Below are 19,094 nucleotides of genomic sequence, written 5' to 3'. Positions count from 1 at the left end.
CTTTTTCAGCTGATGACAGAAAGTTTATATCCTATGACCAGCCTCTCCCCATGTTCCTGACCCCACAAGCCCCTTGTAACCACTATTCTACTATCTGGCTTTATGAGTTAGACTTTTTTTAGATTCCACATATAAGTGAGATCATGCAGTATTGTCTTTTTCTGTCTGGCTTATTTCACTTAGCATAATGTCCTCCAGGTTCATTAACGTTGTCACAGATGGAAGGATTTTCTTCTTTTTTTTATGGATGAACAGATGCTAATTTTTTAATTTATAAAGGTTACCCCTTGATTTGGGCATCTGGGTACCTGTAGCTGTAGAACATGAACCAGTATCACAATATATATTCCCTTAGCCTTAAAGTTATCTGGAAGTGGGAGTGGGGATGGAGCAGGGAAGGGAGAGGAACGTCCATAAATGCAGTTATTTTTACTTGGAACACTGGGCTGTAAGGGTACTTCTAACACTAGAATGATTCTATCTTCCTTCTTAAGAATTGCATGTGCTGTTTTTAAAACAAAAGTTATATGGCCTAATGCTCTTTTCTTCCCCAATATTTTATTGTGGTAAAATACATGTAACATAAAATTTACATTTTACCGTAACCATTTTGAAGCTTACAGTTCAGTGGCATTAAGTACATTCCTATTGTTGTGCAACCATCACCAGTTTCCATCTTCAGAACTCTTTTCCTTTCCCTGCATCAATTTTGAGATGTAAAATTTAAGCAACAACAGCAAAAGAGTTGTGCACGTTTTCCCTCCGATCATTTCCAGTTTTAAGAAATGAAGAATAGGGCTTCCCTGGTGGCGCAGTGGTTGAGAGTCCGCCTGCCGATGCAGGGGACACGGGTTCGTGCCCCGGTCCGGGAAGATCCCACGTGGCGTGGAGCGGCTGGGCCCGTGAGCCATGGCCGCTGAGCCTGCGCGTCCGGAGCCTGTGCTCCGCAATGGGAGAGGCCACAACAGTGAGAGACCCGCGTACCGCAAAAAAAAAAAAAAAAAAGAAATGAAGAATAAAAATGTGTTGTGCCTCTACTGTATGCAGGGATGATGCTGTAGTACTTCAGAACTCATGCTAATTATGCTGTGAACTGCTGCACGCGATGAATGATGCCCCCTATGCTGAAACCCCAAACAGGAAGCTCTAGTATCATCAGGAAAGTGATGTTCACCTTTATCACTGGTTCTCAGACTTTGGTCCCAGGAACATTTTATACTCTAACAAACTATTGAGGACTCTGAAGAGCTTTTGTTTAACGGGACTGGGTCGATCGACAGTCACAGAATCCAAACATCAAAACTGAGAAATTTTGAAATATTTATTTATCCATTTAAAATTACAACAAAACCATTACATGTTACCATATATGTTTATTTAAAAATCCATTTCCAAGAAACATAATTATTGAAAAGAGTGTTACTGGTTTATGTTTTTGCAAATCTCTTTTGATGTCTGGTTTAGTAGAAAGCAGCTAGATTCTCATTTCTGCCTCTTCATTCAATATGTTGCTTTATGTTGCTTTGGTTGAAATCTATGAAGAAACTCCAGCCTCATACAGTTATGTAGTTGAAAAAAATTATGTAGTTGAGGAGTGTTTTAATAGTCTTCTCAGATAATTTTGGATGTTCTTTGATGCTACACCAAATCTTGAAAAGCAGTCATTTCTTAAATGTTAATTGCCCTTGGAACCTGAAATCCTATCAATGAATGTTTTATACTCTGTTACATTAAAACCCATTGATCTATGTATCCTTTAAATGTATCTGGTACCCATACATGATTTTTATAACATCAGACATTGGAAATTTACAAAACAATGGTTCTCTGAGTGTACATGTCTTAAAAATACTCACATTTCACTATAACATATTAATAAGTCAAATTTATTAATATTACCAGTGATCTCAAGTTCATGGTAGTGAATATGTTTTCCAAAATTTTAATTTTCGTTTGAAAGCCCAAATTTTGTCATTGGTAACAAATAATGCCATTTGTTTTCCTGGAAACAATAGGCCCTCTGCTCATTTTTGAGACAATGTCTGCCAAGTATCTTAGCCTGAATAACTATAGTTTGTTTGGCAGTTATTCTGTCAAGTAAAAACAGTGTTCCAGGAAAAAGGCATCAACACTGACTTACAACTCAAACAATTGTTTTTTCTCAAGAAAAAACATGTACCGTACCCTCATACTTAGGTACAGTAGAAGTTCTTTATGCATCTTTTCTATTTTGCCACAAATAATATTTAAGTAACATGTATTCAAAGATTAGGTTTTAATAACATTAACAATTTAAACTATTTTCAGGACTTTTCTAAGTGAAACAATTTCTTTCCTGTGAGTTTGGTGTCAATGCCTTGATTTGTATCAAGGCTACAGTAGTTTTAGCAACCATTACTTTTTTTTTTCTTTTTAATTTTTGAATTTTATTTAATTTATTTTTTTATACAGCAGGTTCTTATTAGTCATCCATTTTATACACATCAGTGTATACATGTCAATCCCAATCTCCCAATTCATCACATCTCCACCCCCTGCCCCCGCTGCTTTACCCCCTTGGTGTCCATATGTTTGTTCTCTACATCTGTGTCTCTATTTCTGCCATGAAAACCGGTTCATCTGTGCCATTTTCTAGGTTCCACATATATGTATTAATGTATGATATTTGTTTTTCTCTTTTTGACTTACTTCACTCTGTATGACAGTCTCTAGATCCACCCACGTCTCAACAAATGACCCAATTTCGTTCCTTTTTATGACTGAGTAATATTCCATTGTATATATGTACCACAACTTCTTTATCCATTCATCTGTCAATGGGCATTTAGGTTGCTTCCATGATGTGGCTATTGTAAATAGTGCTGCAGTGAACATTGGGGTGCATTTTTCTTTTTGAATTATGGTTTTCTCTGGGTATATGCCCAGTGGTGGGATTGCTGGATCATATGTTAATTCTATTTTTAGTTTTTTAAGGAACCTCCATACTGTTCTCCATAGTGGCTGTATCAATTTACATTGCCACCAACAGTGCAAGAGGGTTCCCTTTTCTCCACACCCTCTCCAGCATTTGTTGTTTGTAGGTTTTCTGATGATGCCCATTTTAACTGGTGTGAGGTGATACCTCATTGTAGTTTTGATTTGCATTTGTCTAATAATTAATGACGTTGAGCAGCTTTTTATGTGCCTCTTGGCCATCTGTATGTCTTCTTTGGAAAATGTCTATTTAGGTCTTCTACCCATTATTGAATTGGGTTGTTTGTTTTTTTAATATTGAGATGCATGAGCTGTTTATATATTTAGGAGATTAATCCTTTGTCCGTCGATTTGTTTGCAAATATTTTATCCCTTCTGAGGGATGTCTTTTCGTCTTGTTTATGGTTTCCTTTGCTGTGCAAAAGCTTTGAAGTTTCATTAGCTCCCATTTGTGTTTTTTTGTTTCTATTTCCATTAGGAGGTGGATCAAAAAAGATCTTGCTGTGATTTATGTCAAAGAGTGTTCTTCCTATGTTTTCCTCTAAGAGTTTTAGAGTGTCCAGTCTTACATTTAGGTCTTTAATCCATTTTGAGTTTATTTTTGTGTATGGTGTTAGGGAGTGTTCTAATTTCATTCTTTTACATGTAGCTCTCCAGTTTTCCCAGCAACACTTATTGAAGAGACTGTCTTTTCTCCATTGTATATCCTTGCCTCCTTTGTCATAGATTAGTTGACCATAAGTGCGTGGGTTTATCTCTGGGCTTTGTATCTTGTTCCATTGATCTATGTTTCTGTTTTTGTGCCAGTACCATACTGTCTTGATTACTGTAGCTTTGTAGTATAGTATGAAGTCAGCGAGTCTGATTCCTCCAGCTCCGTTTTTTTCCCTCAAGACTGCTTTAGCTATTAGGAGTCTTCTGTGTCTCCATATAAATTTTAAGATTTTTTGTTCTAGTTCTGTAAAAAATGCCATTGGTAATTTGATAGGGATTGCACTGAATCTTTAGATTGCTTTGAGTAGTAGACTCATTTTCACAATATTGATTATTCCAATCCAAGAACACGGTATATCTCTCCATCTGTTCGTATCATCTTTAATGTCTTTCATCACTGTCTTATAGTTTTCTGCATACAGGTCTTTTGTCTCCCAAGGTAGGTTTATTCCTAGGTATTTTATTCTTTTCATTGCAGTGGTAAATGGGAGTGTTTCCTTAATTACTCTTTCAGATTTTTCATCATTAGTGTATAGGAATGCAAGAGATTTCTGTGTCTTAATTTTGTATCCTGCAACTTTACCATATTCATTGATTAACTCTAGTAGTTTTCTGGTGGCGTCTTTAGGATTCTCTATGTATAGTATCATGTCATCTGCAAACAGTGACAGTTTTACTTCTTCTTTTCCAATTTGTATTCCTTTTATTTCTTTTTCTTCTCTGATTGCCATGGCTAGGACTTCCAAAACTATGTTTAGTAGTAGTGGTGAGAGTGGACATCCTTGTCTTGTTCCTGATCTTAGAGGAAATGCTTTCAGTTTTTCACCATTGAGAATGATGTTTGCTGTGGGTTTGTCATATATGGCCTTTATTATGTTGAGGTAGGTTCCCTCTGTGCCCACTTTCTGGAGGGTTTTTATCATAAATAGGTGTTGAATTTTGTCAAAAGCTTTTTCTGCATCTATTGACATGATCATATTGTTTTTATTCTTCAGTTTGTTAATATGGTGTATCACATTGATTGATTTGCATATATAGAAGAATCCTTGCATCCCTGGGATAAATCCCACTTGATCATGGTGTATGACCCTTTTAATGTATTGTTGGATTCTGTTTGCTAGCATTTTGTTGAGGAATTTTGCATCTGTATTCATCAGTGATATTGGCCTGTAATTTTCTTTTTTTGTAGTACCTTTGTCTGCTTTTGGTATCAGGGTGATGGTGGCCTCATAGAATGAGTTTGGGAGTGTTCCTTCCTCTGCAGTTTTTTGGAAGAGTTTGAGAAGGATGGGTGTTAGCTCTTCTCTAAATGTTTGATAGAATTCACCTGTGAAGCATCTGGTCCTGGACTTTTGTTTGTTGGAAGATTTTTAATCACAGTTTCAATTTCATTACTTGTGATTGGTCTGTGCATATTTTCTATTTCTTCCTGGTTCAGTCTTGGAAGGTTATACCTTTCTAAGAATTTGTCCATTTCTTCCAGGTTGTCCATTTTATTGGCATAGAGTTGCTTGTAGTAGTCTCTTAGGATGCTTTGTATTTCTATGGTGTCTGTTGTAACTTCTCCTTTTTCATTTCTAATTTTATTGATTTGACTTCTCTCCCTCTTTTTCTTGATGAGTCTGGCTAATGGTTTATCAATTTTGTTTATCTTCTCAAAGAACCAGCTTTTAGTTTTATTGAGCTTTGCTATTGTTTTCTTTGTTTCTATTTCATTTATTTCTGCTGTGATCTTTATGATTTCTTTCCTTCTACTAACTTTGGGTTTTGTTTGTTCTTCTTTCTCTAGTTCCTTTAGGTGTAAGGTTAGATTGTTTATTTGAGATTTTTCTTGTTTCTTGAGGTAGGCTTGTATAGCTATAAACTTCCCTCTTAGAACTGCTTTTGCTGCATCCCATAGGTTTTGGAGCATCGTGTTTTCATTGTCATTTGTCTCTAGGTATTTTTTGATTTCTTCTTTGGTTTCTTCAGTGATCTCTTGGTTATTTAGTAACGTATTGTTTAGCCTCCATGTGTTTGTGTTTTTTTACATTTTTTTCCCTGTAATTCGTTTCTAATCTCATAGCGTTGTGGTCAGAAAAGATGCTTGATATGATTTCAATTTTCTTAAATTTACTGAGGCTTGATTTGTGTCCCAAGATATGATCTCTCCTGGAGAATATTCTGTGTGCACTTGAGAAGAAAGTGTAATATGCTGTTTTTTGATGGAATGTCCTATAAATATCAGTTAAATCTATCTGGTCTATTGTGTCATTTAAAGCTTCTGTTTCCTTATTTATTTTCATTTTGGATGATCTGTCCATTGGTGTAAGTGAGGTGTTAAAGTCCCCCACTATTATTGTGTTACTGTCGATTTCCTCTTTTATAGCTGTTAGCATTTGCCTTATGTATTGAGGTGCTCCTGTGTTGGGTGCATGTATATTTATAATTGTTATATCTTGTTCTTGGATTGATCCCTTGATAATTATGTAGTGTCTTTCCTTGTCTCTTTTAACATTCTTTATTTTAAAGTCTATTTTATCTGATATGAGTATTGCTGCTGCAGCTTTCTTTTGATTTCCATTTACATGGAATATCTTTTTCCATCCCCTCACTTTCAGTCTGTTGTGTCCCTAGGTCTGAAGTGGGTCTCATGTAGACAGCATATATATGGGTCTTGTTTTTGTAGCCATTCAGCAAGCCTGTGTCTTTTGGTTGGAGCATTTAATCCATTCACGTTGAAGGTAATTATCGATATGTTTGTTCCTATGACCATTTTCTTAATTGTTTTTTTTTTTTTTTTGTAGGTCCTTTTTTTCTCTTGTGTTTCCCACTTAGAGAAGTTCCTTTAACATTTGTTGTAGAGCTGGTTTGGTGGTGCTGAATTCTCTTAGCTTTTGCTTGTCTGTAAGGCTTTTGATTTCTCCGTCGAATCTGAGATCCTTGCTGGGTAGAGTAGAGTAATCTTAGTTCTAGGTTCTTCCCTTTCATCACTTTAAGTATATTATGCCACTCCCTTCTGGCTTGTAGAGTTTCTGCTGAGGAATCAGCTCTTAACCTTATGGGAGCTCCCTTGTATGTTATTTGTCAGTTTTCCCTTGCTGCTTTCAATAATTTTTCTTTGTCTTTAATTTTTGCCAACTTGATTACTATGTGTCTTGGCGTGTTTCTCCTTGGGTTTATCCTGTATGGGACTCACTGCGCTTCCTGGACTTGAGTGGCTATTTCCTTTCCCATGTTAGGGAAGTTTTCGACTATAATCTCTTCAAATATTTTCTCGGGTCCTTTCTCTCTCTTCTTCTTCTTCTTCTGTGACCCCTATAATGTGAATGTTGTTGCGTTTAATGTTGTCCCAGGGGTCTCTTAGGCTGTCTTCATTTCTTTTCATTCTTTTTTCTTTATTCTGTTCTGCAGCAGTGAATTCCACCATTCCGTCTTCCAGGTCACTTATCCGTTCTTCTGCCTCAGTTATTCTGCTGTTGTTTCCTTCTAGTGTAGTTTTCATTTCAGTTATTGTATTGTTCATCTCTGTTTCTTTGTACTTTAATTCTTCTAGGTCTTTGTTAAACATTTCTTGCATCTTCTTGATCTTTGCCTCCATTCATTTTACGAGGTCCTGGATCATCTTCACTATCATTATTCTGAATTCTTTTTCTGGAAGGTTGCTTGTCTCCACTTCATTTAGTTGTTTTCTGGGGTTTTATCTTGTTCCTTCATCTGGTACATAGCCCTCTGCCTTTTCTTCTTGTCTGTCTTTCTGTGAATGTGGTTTTTGTTCCACAGGCTGCAGGATTGTAGTTCTTCTTGCTTCTGCTGTCTGCCCTCTGTTGGATGAGGCTATCTAAGAGGCTTGTGCAAGTTTCCTGATGGGAGGGACTGGTCCACCATTACTTTTACACTGTCAGTGCAAACATAAACACAGTGAAAAGAGCGAATAATGTCTTAGTGTTATTGTAAAATTGTTTTGAACACCCAGGCATCACCCTGAAAACATCTTGGGGACTCCCTGAAGTCTGTAGACCACACTTTGAGAAAATCTGATCTATAAAAGGATGCTAGTATAGAGCGCCAGCCCCATTATCCCTTCAAAAAAACTTCAGTGCTTAGCTCACCATCTTCCTCTCTACTCCAGTTCCTCTCATCATGCTGGGAGACCTCAGCATCCCTATAAATGAACCATCCAATGCTCTGCATTCTCAGTTGCTCCTTTTCTTCCTCTCCAATGACCCTTTTCTTCACTCTATTATCTTCCATGTTTTCATCCTGGACTTTCTTACTCTCTGAAACAGCTTCTCCTCCAAATCACTAATTCATGAGTCACCTGTAAATAGTTATCTGGGGCTCCACAGCCTCATCTCTTTCTATATCTATATGCTCAAGGATTCTCGTGCACTTTTCTTGGACCTCATTGTGGTCTCCATTGACACCTAAGCTTTCTCTCTATCAATAAGACCTCTCCTATCTTCATTTTCCTTTATAATCAGTTTTGATTTCATGATCCATCATTTTAAAATTTTAATTATGTCCTGAATTCCTGGACCCCACTGTTCCCTTGATCACACCTACCTGTAAAACCCAATTGTGAAAGAATCCAGCTATCTTTCTCCTGGGTGACTCCTAGGTATCTTTCAGTCTCATCATAAACATCAGTTCCTTAGGAAAACATTTCTCAACACCCAGACTGATAGATATCTCCCTTCATATGATTTGTCAATCTCTGCACATCTTCTTCTCAACACTTAATTTTCATACTTATAATGTTTGTATAATTTCTGCCTTCTCCACCAGATCATAATCTCTATGAAGGCAGGTACTTGTACTGTTCATATGTTTGCTACTGAACTCCTGGCACTTATTATGGTGCCAGACCCAAGGAAGGTGGTCAGTAAATATTTAGGAGAGGAAAGAAAATAAGGGAGAAAGGAGGGAGAAAGTGAGGGAGGGAGAGGGGGGGAAGGAAGGAAGGGAGGAAGGAAGGAACGAAGGAAAGAAGGAAGGATAAAAAGGGGATAGAAGGAATGAAGTCAATGTATGGGAAATAGAATGATATTGTTTAGGAATTTATTTGAACCTAATTTCCAGTTAGAATCTAATTAAATGATCCTGGTGTCTAGACATTCAGATGGATCAAGGTTTGGTCCATATGTCATTTTTCTGATAGATTGTCCTAATAATAAAAGTGTGAAGCATAGAAACACGGAGAAAAACAAGAGTTCTGATCACTAAAACGTGGGAGAGAAGTTACAGGGAGGAGGTTTGGGAGCAGAAAATGACTCCAGTGTTAGTTCTGTGTCTCACTGTAGAATTGTCAAGATAATATCATTGTAAGCCCATAGAGACTGCATTATGATGTCAAAATGGAAGGAAACAGTGTTAATAGATGGAAGCAAAAGCTTAGAGCAGCGCTGTGTTGCTGTAGTTTTAAAAGCTTTGTGACGTGATGTCTAGACAGAGGAACATACATTCATGCTATCACTGAAGCAAGGCTACAGAAAGTACACAAGGACCATTCATTAAGTCATTACAGGGCTCCAACCTTTTAGCCAGTATCAATATGACGGGCCTCTTCTCTTATCGTTCCAATGAATTTTTTAAGGTAGTTTATTTTTTGTTGATTATAAAAGTCATACGTTCTCCTAAAGAGAACATTGAAAAGATTATAAAAGAAAAAAATTGCCCCAAATTCTACCACCATTAATACTTTGTTATATTTCCTTTCATTCTTAATTTTTATAACATAGTTGACGTCATACTATTACATTTTTATATCTTTATTTTTCTATTTAATATTATCAGAGAAATGTAAACTTTTTATGATGACTGCACATTGTCCCATTCCACTAACATTAAACAATTAGAGTACTGAGCACCCAGTTTTTCTGTATTCTGAGTTACTTACTGAAGATACTTCCTGTAGAATAGGATGGCTGGGTTGAAGGATACAAATGGTTTCAAAGCTTATGACACATACGGCCAAATGGCTTTCCAAAAGAACCGTATCAATTTTTCAATTACTTTAGGAACATTTAATAAATCTGTGGCCTAGTAAATCTTGGCAAATAGTTTGAAAGCATCTTCCAGCTACTGAAAATTTACTCAAACAGGAAGAGAGTTAATGTAGAGGAGTAAGATTCAGGAGTCTTTGATTCTAGTCTTTAGTTGGCATCTACCTTGCTGTGCCACTCTGAGCAAGTTTCTTTAACTGTCTGGCTATTAAGTTTTTCATCTGTAGAATCACCACAAGGGAATATAGTGCTATGTGCAGGGTTCCCAAAGTATGCTCTGTGGAGTACTAGTTCCTGAGATATGCACCAGAGGTGAGGAGGAAAAGAAGTAAAGTTACCTGGTCAAATACATTTGGATAAATTGTGTACAACATACTGCTCTTGGAGATTTAAAATGCCCAACAACGCATTAAGGCTCTGAAAAGTTCTGCATTTTAATTTACTTAACAGAGCATTTACCCAATTTGTGACTATAGGTCATTTTTTTCTTTCATGTACTATCTGTAAGACTATTTAACACAGTCGAAGAAGCACTGATGTAACAGAAAGGGCTTTCGAGTCTACCAAACATGGATTTAAATCCAGTTTCTGCTACTTATAGCTAAAAAATAGAGATAATAACTTGTGAGACTGTTTTGAATATGGAGTGAGATTACATATGCAAAGCATGGAAAGCCCCAAGCATCAGCCTGACATACATGTTAGTTTCTTCTCTCTAACCTTCTCAACCCCAGACATGTGCATCAAACCTCTCCATCTTCATCAAAAACATATTGAATGCCTGTGCTGTGGAGGGCTGGGGACTAGTGAGATGCTTTCCATCTGCCTTTTTAGATAGGGTGGCATTTTGGGCAAAAGGCCTAAAATGGCCTAAAACCTAGACTGGAACATGTAATCTGTGAGTCAAATGCTTGACCACAGAATGTGGCCACCTCAGTAATTTAGATCACAAAATAATTAATTAGCTACCCATCCCAGGCTAGGTCAGAAGGCCCAACCCTGATTATTTCCAGTGGGTCATCCTAATAAATAGGCTCAGCTTATATTCAAGACTGATTGTCACTAATTATATAACCTGGAGCTACTCCCATTCAGTTACATGGGAATTACATCATGAGACATATTTAAAATTTGACCTTGAAAGTGCTGAGTCTCTAGTGACCTCCATGTCGCTAAATCCGGTGGAAAGTTTTCCAGCTTGGTCTTAATTGCCCTCTGTTAACCATTGTTCCTTCTTGAAATCTTTCCTCGCTTGGACTTCTTCAGTACCACACTTCCTTGCCCCCTTCCTACCTCTGTGGCCAGTTCTCTTTGATGTGTCTGAAAACTAGAATTCCTCAGGGTGCAGTCTTGCCTTTCCTTTTTTTGCTTTTCTCACTCTTAAGAAGGTGATATCCATTTCCTGGGTTTCACATACCACCTATGCTAATGCCTCCTAGATTTAGATCTTCAACCTGGACCACTGCTCAGAAATTCTGTTTTGTTTATCCAACTACCCCATTTTATATCTCCATTAGGTGCCTGTCAGGCATGGCAAACTTAATGGCTCTGAATCGAAACTCTTAATTTTCTCCTTTTAACTGTTCCTCTCTCAATTTTATCCACATCAGTAAGTGGAACTACCCTAACACACAGCTGCTTAAGCCAGATACCTGACAGTGGTCTTTAATTCCTTCCTTGCCCTCACCCCCATATCCAGTCCTTTGGAAATTTCTGTCAATTTTGCTTTCAAGATATATCTCAAATATCTTCCCTTGTGCCTGTCTCAGCTGCCCCCGTCCTAATTTAAGGCACCGTTATCTCTCACCCAGATAATTGCTATGGCCTCCTATGGTCCAAGACATTCCACTTCAATTTCCTCCAATCCTTTCTCTGCACAGACACCAGGATGATTTTTTAAAATTAGAAATCAGATAATATCCCTCCTGTATAAGACCCTCTAGTTATTTTTGTTTGTTTGTTTGTTTTACTACACATAGACTAAAATCAAAATTCCTCACCACGGTGCCCAAGGTCCTTTGTGGTCTGGCCCCTGCCCACCTTTCTGACATCCTCTCAGGACTCGATCCCCTGGTCTCACGCTGCTCCCATCCTGCAGGTCCTCAAATGTGATGAGCCATTTCCTGCAGGGGGATCTTAGCATGTGCTGACCTCTCCACTCTCCCTACTCTTCACTTGGTTTCTCTTCACCATCCTTCGTATCTCAGCTTAAATCCACCACCGTAGAGAACGCCCCAACCTGCCTATTTTTAGATTGCTCGATAGCCTCTATCAAAGGACCCTATTTGCTTCCTTCATACTATTTATCACAACTTTTACTAAAATGTTTGGTTTGCATGTTTATTGACTGATTCCATCACTACACTGTAAATTCCAGGAGGGTAAGGACATTATCTGTTTTGCTTATCACGTAGCATACCTGGAATATGTATTGAATGAATGAACAAAAGGAATGAATGAATGAATGAAAGAACAAATGAAAAGTGTCTACTGTGTTCCAGGTACACATAGAATTCCACACAGAACTTCTGGTTCTAAGCATGTTCCAGGCTCTCCTGCAATACATGTATACTGCTCTTTCCTCCACACTGAATAATCACACCTCATCCATCTGGTCAGACCTTCCCAGTTCAGTTAAGTCTCATGTCCTCCAGATGGTTTGCCTTGCCCTATGCTAACATAATGCCACATATGTAGAGCCTCCTATACTTTATTCCCACCCTTAGACGCCAAGTTCTGCAAGGCAGGGGTCATGACTCTGCTGATCACCACGGTCCCCTGAGCACAGTACCGGGCATACAGTGGGAACTCAATAAAAACTTTTGTATGAATATATTATCTCATTTGATCTTATGTTATATAATTTAAATTTTACTAGACCCCTGTGGAGTAGGAATTATTATACCTATTTTATAGATAAGTAAAACAGATTCAGAGGAAGATGAAATAATGTGGTTAAGGTTATATAGATAGTAAGAGGTAAAGCAAGAATTCAGGGGGCTTCCCTGGTGGCGCAGTGGTTGAGAGTCTGCCTGCTGATGCAGGGGACGTGGGTTCGTGCCCCGGTCCGGGAGGATCCCACATGCCGCGGAGCGGCTGGGCCTGTGAGCCATGGCTGCTGAGCCTGCACGTCTGGAGCCTGTGCTCCGCAACGGGAGAGGCCACAAAAGCGAGAGGCCCGCGTACCGCAAAAAAAAATAAAAAAGAATTCAAACCAAGGCTATTTATTCTGACTCCCAAATCTATGCATTTTAAAAACACATTCCAAGAAATACTATGAAGGATTTCTGACAAAAGGGAAATAGAGTAATAAAAGTAATTTTCTAAAAGCTTACCATGTGCCAGTTTCTATGTTCATTGCTTTATATTAACTGTCTTAACTCCTGACAAGCACTCTATGAAATATGTATTGTCTCTGTTTTATAGATGAGAAAGTTAAGCCTTAGAGAGTTTAAGTAACTTACCCAAGTTCCATGGCCACTAAGTGGTGAAGACAGGATTTAAACCCAGCTTGATCTCACATCAAAGCCCACACCCAATGCTGCTTGAAGTATAGCTAAAGATGAGTTACCCCGAAAAAGAAAGTGTCCATAGTCATGAGACTCACTCTGAGTCACATCCACTACTCCAATTGTTTATATTAGCTAAAATGTCATGCAGCCTGAGTTCATGTTGATTTCCAGTCATCTGGACAGCTGTAGAAAATATTCGTAGGCCCTGGCCTGGGTTACTTTGGTGAACATTCTGATGCCCATGAAACAATAAAATAAAAAAGAAGATAGTGATTTAAATTTCCTTAGGATCCACTGCCTGTATGACCTAGTTAAAGGAGCAAACAGATCCCTGTGATTATCTTCTACATTTGAGGTCTTCACTCATATTTCTTTAATCCCCCCTAAGGTATTTTGTTCATTCTTCATCAGTGGAAATGTTGGGTTGGAAATGTTATAAAAACCTTTAGGGGGACTTCCCTGGTGGCACAGTGGTTGAGAGTCCGCCTGCCGATGCAGGGGACACGGGTTCGTGCCCCGGTCCGGGAAGATCCCACATGCCGCGGAGCGGCTGGGCCCGTGAGCCATGGCTGCTGGGCCTGCGAGACCGGAGCCTGGGCTCCACAACGGGAGAGGCCACAACAGTGAGAGGCCCACGTACCGCAAAAAACAACAACAACAACAAAAAAACCCACAAAACCTTTGGGTGTCCTAATTCCAAATTAAATATTTGTTTTGCTTTTTTAAAAAACAAATTTATTGGAGTATAGTTGATTTACAATGTTGTGTTAGTTTCAGGTATACAGTAAAGTGAATCAGTTATGCATATACATATATCCACTCTTTTTCAGATTCTTTTCCCATATAGGTCATTACAGAGTATTGTGTAGAGTTCCCTGTGCTATACAGTAGGTCCTTGTTAGTTATCTATTTTATATATAGTAGTGTGTATATGTCAACCCCAATCTCCCAATTTACCCTCCTCCCCCTTACCCACCTGGTAACCATAGGTTTGTTTTCTACATCTGTGACTCTATTTCTGTTTTGTAAATAAGTTCATTTGTACCATTTTTTTGGATTCCACATATAAGCGATATCATATGGTATTTGCCTTTGTCTGACTTACTTCACTCAGTGTGATAATCTCTAGCTGCATCCATGTTGCTGCAAATAGCATGATTCCATTCTTTTTTATGGCTGGGTAATATTCCATTGTATATATGTACCATATCTTCTTTAGCCATTCCTCTAGCCATTGATGGACATTTTGGTTGCTTCCATGTCCTGGCTGTTGTAAATAGTGCTTATCAAAATGGGTGCTCAGTTTTGAAAAGATTTTTTTTTTCTGGTGGGTGAGGGTAGCAGTAATGGTGTAATAACACTGATCTGGGGATTAGAAGGCCTGACTGTACAACTAGGAAACTGGGTGACTGACATATCAAATTGCTTTGTTTCCCTCTGGCTCTCAACTGGAGGGGATAATGATTACAACAGTCTTAGAGGGACATAATGAGGTTTAAATTGGTCAATATTCATAAAGTGCCTAGAGGAGTCGTCTGGTTGTTATTTAATATTCCCCTTCTCTTTCTGGGACTCAATTTCCTTATCTGTAACATGAGTGGATTAAATTAGATGTCAAAGTCCTTCCTAATTCTAAAGACCTATGAAATAAAAGTGACGGAAGTAGCAAACAAGGATTTTGAGTTATTTTAAGTATATTAAAGTAAGGGCAATCATGGACATGATGAGAAGTGAAAGATATAAAAAAGTACCAGATGAAAGTTTTGAAGCTGAAAAATTATAAAAACCAAAATGAAAGATCCATTGGATGGGCTAAGAAACAGATTAAATACTGCAAAAGAAAAGATCAGTAAACTTAAAGATATAGAAACTATCCGAAATGAAACAGAGAAAAAATACTGCCAAAAACAATAAAAAAAGAACAGAGCCTCAGTGACCTGTGGAATAATATCAGGGAGTCGGGCATACCTGCAATCAGAAGCAGAGGAGAAAGTATGTGGCAGAAAACATGTTTGAATTAATAGTGGCAAAATTTTTTCCCCCAAATTTGATGAGAACTATAAATCCACAGAAGTACACCTAGGCACATCATAATCAAACTGCTAGAAATCAATGAAAAAATATTAAAGGAGTCCATAACAAAATGGATCTCTCCTCAAAGATTATACAAGTTGAAGATAATGGAATGATACTAATGTCATCAAAGTGATGTGGGAGGAAAAAAGGAAGCTTTCCACTTAGAATTTTTTTTTTTTTTTTTGCGGTACACGGGCCTCTCACTGTTGTGGTCTCTCCCGTGCGGAGCACAGGCTCCAGATGTGCAGGCTCAGCGGCCATGGCTCACGGGCCCAGCCGCTACGTGGCATGTGGGATCTTCCCTGACTGGGGCACGAACCCGTGTCCCCTGCATCGGCAGGCAGTCTCTCAACCACTGCGCCACCAGGGAAGCCCTCCACTTAGAATTTTATATTCATCAAAGATACCCTTCAAAATAAAGGCAAAATAAAGAGTTCTTCAGACTAACAAAAATGGATAACTCCCTCACCAAAATTCATTCTGCACTATTAGAAAGGTCAAAAGAAGTTACTCAGGAAGAATAAAAATGGTATCAGAAGTGGTATGATATCATTTGAAGGTAGGCTGTGATAAGTTAATGATGAATGTTGCAAAGCTTAGAGTAACAACCAAAATAAATAAATGAACAAAGTAGAATTGCTAACAAATTATTTGGAATTAGAAAAAATATGAAATGCAAAAGATGACCTAAAAAAAGAGAAAAACAGAAACAAAGAACAGATGTGACAAATAGGATGGCAAACCCAAACCCATGCATATCGGTAATTACATCTTATATAAGTTGTATAAATCCTATGATTAAGAGACAGAGATTATTAGACTAGGTAATAAAGTAAGACCCATCTATATGCTATCTATATGAGGCATACTTTAAAATATAAAGAGTCAGATAGGTTAAAATAAAATATAGGGAAAAAAAATTGACCATGCAAACCCAGGGATAATGAAATCCTTTCATAATGATAAAGGGGCAGATCATCTACAAATCTGTATGTAGATAGATAGATAGATAGACATAGAAAGACAAGTAGATAAACAGATAATAACAGAGCTTCAAAATACATGAAACAAAAACTGATAGAACTGAAAGGAGAAATAGACAAATCCACAAATATACTTGGGGACGCAACATTCCTCCCTCAGTATTTGATAGACAAGGAGGTGAAAACTTGAGCAGCATTAATAACCAACTTAATGACTTAGAACTACACACAACAGACGGATACACACTTTGAAGTGCCTGTGACATATTCACTAAGATATATCATATTCTTTGTCATAAAACAAATCTCAATAAACTAAAAGGATTGAAAAATTTTTTAACTTTTTAAAGCAACACACATGCTAAAATGTATTATTTGTATAAAACACATAAGGGAGAGTCATTGCTTTTTGAGGCTGAATATAACGTCTTTTCATCAACATTGTCTTAAAATATTTTTCTCAAAAAACCACACTTTTCTAAGAATTTATAGTAATGGTATAATAACACACAGGCAATATACTTTATAATAATGGTAAATATGAGCTTATAAAAATAAATGTATACCATTAAAAATGTAAATGTATATCATCTGTTTTCAATGTTAGTGTTTATATTTTATTTGAGAAAAATAAATTGTTAGTTATTTTGCCATTGTTAAATTTTTTTAAAGTTTGAAGTGAGACTAATCCAAAAGATCCATACTAACTGGCACATTGCAATTTTTTTCGTTGTTAAATTTTATTTTAGTTTTTTAAATTAATTTTTATTGGAGTATGGCTGCTTTACAATGTCGTTTTAGCCTCCACTGCACAACAAAATGAATCAGCCATACACATAGAGATATCCCCACCCTTTTGGACTTCCCTCCCATTTAGGTTACCACAGTGCATTAGGTAGAGGTCCCTGTGCTATACAGTATGTTCCCATCAGTTGTCTATTTTATACATTGTATCAATAATGTATAGGCACATTACAAATTTATTCTAGTTTTTATCAACCATCAGAGAGATGAAAAATACCCAAAAAAATGACCATGACAATCACACACCACTACTGGCAACAGATTTCATTGAAAACTTAACTAAGTACCAGGCATTGTTCTAAATACTTTTTATGCATTTAATTCTTCCTCTTACTTGCCTCCCACTTTACAGTCCAGAAGACTTAAATAACTTGCCTAAGATTACACAAATAGGAAATGCCAGTGCCAGAATCTGAACCCAGTAAAGTTATTTCACCATGTAGTTTAGCATTTGCAAAGCCAGGGTCAGGCACACTGGCATTAGACAGAAAGACCTTGTGACTTCCTACTTCAGCACTTTGTAACGTATTTAATTGGTTCTCTTTTGCCTTGACTTCAAATTTGCCTCTTCACTGGTCTTTCTTATTTGATAAGTTCAAACATCAAGACTCTTTGTTCATTTTCAAAAAGGATTACAATGATAAGCTTTTATAATTAAGAGTATCTCAGCAGAGATTTCCTTTGCCACAGTTCTCTTGCCTTTATCTTCTAATTATTAGAGATGAATTTTCTGATTTTTCAAAATTGTATTCGCTTTAAATACAAGTTGCAAATTAACTGCTTAGAAAAATGCCTTTCCTCCTTCTTAACTGTTACTTAAAGGAAATCTCTAGTCTAGCATTTAAAAGCAATAATGATTCAAAATTGAATCATCCAACAAGAATTTGAATAAAATAACTCTACTTAAAATCTTCAATGTTTCGGAGAGAGGGACTTCTTTAAAGCTATCACAAAGGCAAAATAAGAGGCTGTTTAGGCACCACAAAATACTTAGTGTTAAGATTTAAAATAAAAACGACCGTGAAGCCAGTTTGGGATATTCAAGGAAATGGAATGGGTAAAATGCAATGTACATATGAAAATATCACTTCTATTCGTTACTCCATAGCAAAAGGTTAAGTCTTTTCTAGAATGAAATGACTCAGCATCTTTACAGTCTCTTGCTTTTCCCAAGATAATTTTATATACATTACCTAATTTTATCCTTCCCAAAACACTATGAGATGGGTATTCTTACACACAAATGGATAAGCAGAGGTTAATTGTCCAATATAACTCAAGAGAACTATTATTTATTAAGTTGAGTATACTTTATATCCAAGATTTTATTTCATGTTCATTAACTCTTATAGAAGAGGCATTATTATTCTATTTTACAGATCGGGAAGCAAGCACAAAGCGATTAGCTGATTTACTGCAGATCACCCAGCTCCTAAGTCTTGGAGCTGAGATTTGCACACAGGTCCATCTGACACCAAGTGAACGCTCTTGTCGCTGGCCTGGACTCCTTCACTGAATTAGTAATAATGTGGAAAGAGGTCACATTCCATCCTAAAACAGCCTGTTGCAAACATGAGAGTGTCTCAGTTCCCCACCAAGTAACCGCTAACTGCAAATTTTGCAGAAACTTTTGGCCAACTCACCAGTTCACCTTCTCCTGTATGGCTACCCCAGGCTGACAAGTCATCAAAGAACAAGAGGAAAAAAGCAACAGCAAACATCTCATCCAGAAGCCACCACCCTATATCACCTAGAGAGAAATAAAACTATTCGGGGAGTTGGAGTAAAAGAAATCTAGGGGCTGGGACCTATAAGATCTACCTAATGTTTGAAATGAACAGAACTCGCTTGATTCTCATTCAGATGTGGTTAATTACTTACCGGGGTATTGATTAGCCAAACGCCCTAAAATCCCAGACACCAAAGGCCACTGTCCTTCAGACCTTTGGAAAAGCAATATCCATATGGTTGAGGAAAGGAGGATATTTAACCAATTTCAGCTAAGCAAAGGGATCTTATTTTCAGAATGAGGCAAAAGCCAAACCAAG

General features: G+C 37.4%; 1 protein-coding gene across 1 annotated transcript in view; it reads right to left on the bottom strand.

The window, feature by feature from the left end:
* C8A (complement C8 alpha chain) overlaps nt 1-18,872 on the bottom strand; it is a 65,378-nt gene extending 46,506 nt beyond the window's left edge. The window contains exon 1 of the mRNA XM_065890016.1: nt 18,690-18,872. Coding sequence (XP_065746088.1) covers nt 18,690-18,772 — 83 coding nt within the window. The 5' untranslated portion in view covers nt 18,773-18,872. The remainder of the gene's footprint in view (nt 1-18,689) is intronic.
* Between the last annotated feature and the right edge of the window lie 222 nt (nt 18,873-19,094).

Source organism: Phocoena phocoena, chromosome 1 (genome assembly GCF_963924675.1).
Source record: "Phocoena phocoena chromosome 1, mPhoPho1.1, whole genome shotgun sequence".
Classification (NCBI taxonomy): domain Eukaryota; kingdom Metazoa; phylum Chordata; class Mammalia; order Artiodactyla; family Phocoenidae; genus Phocoena; species Phocoena phocoena.
This window is presented reverse-complemented; position numbering and strand designations above follow the sequence as displayed.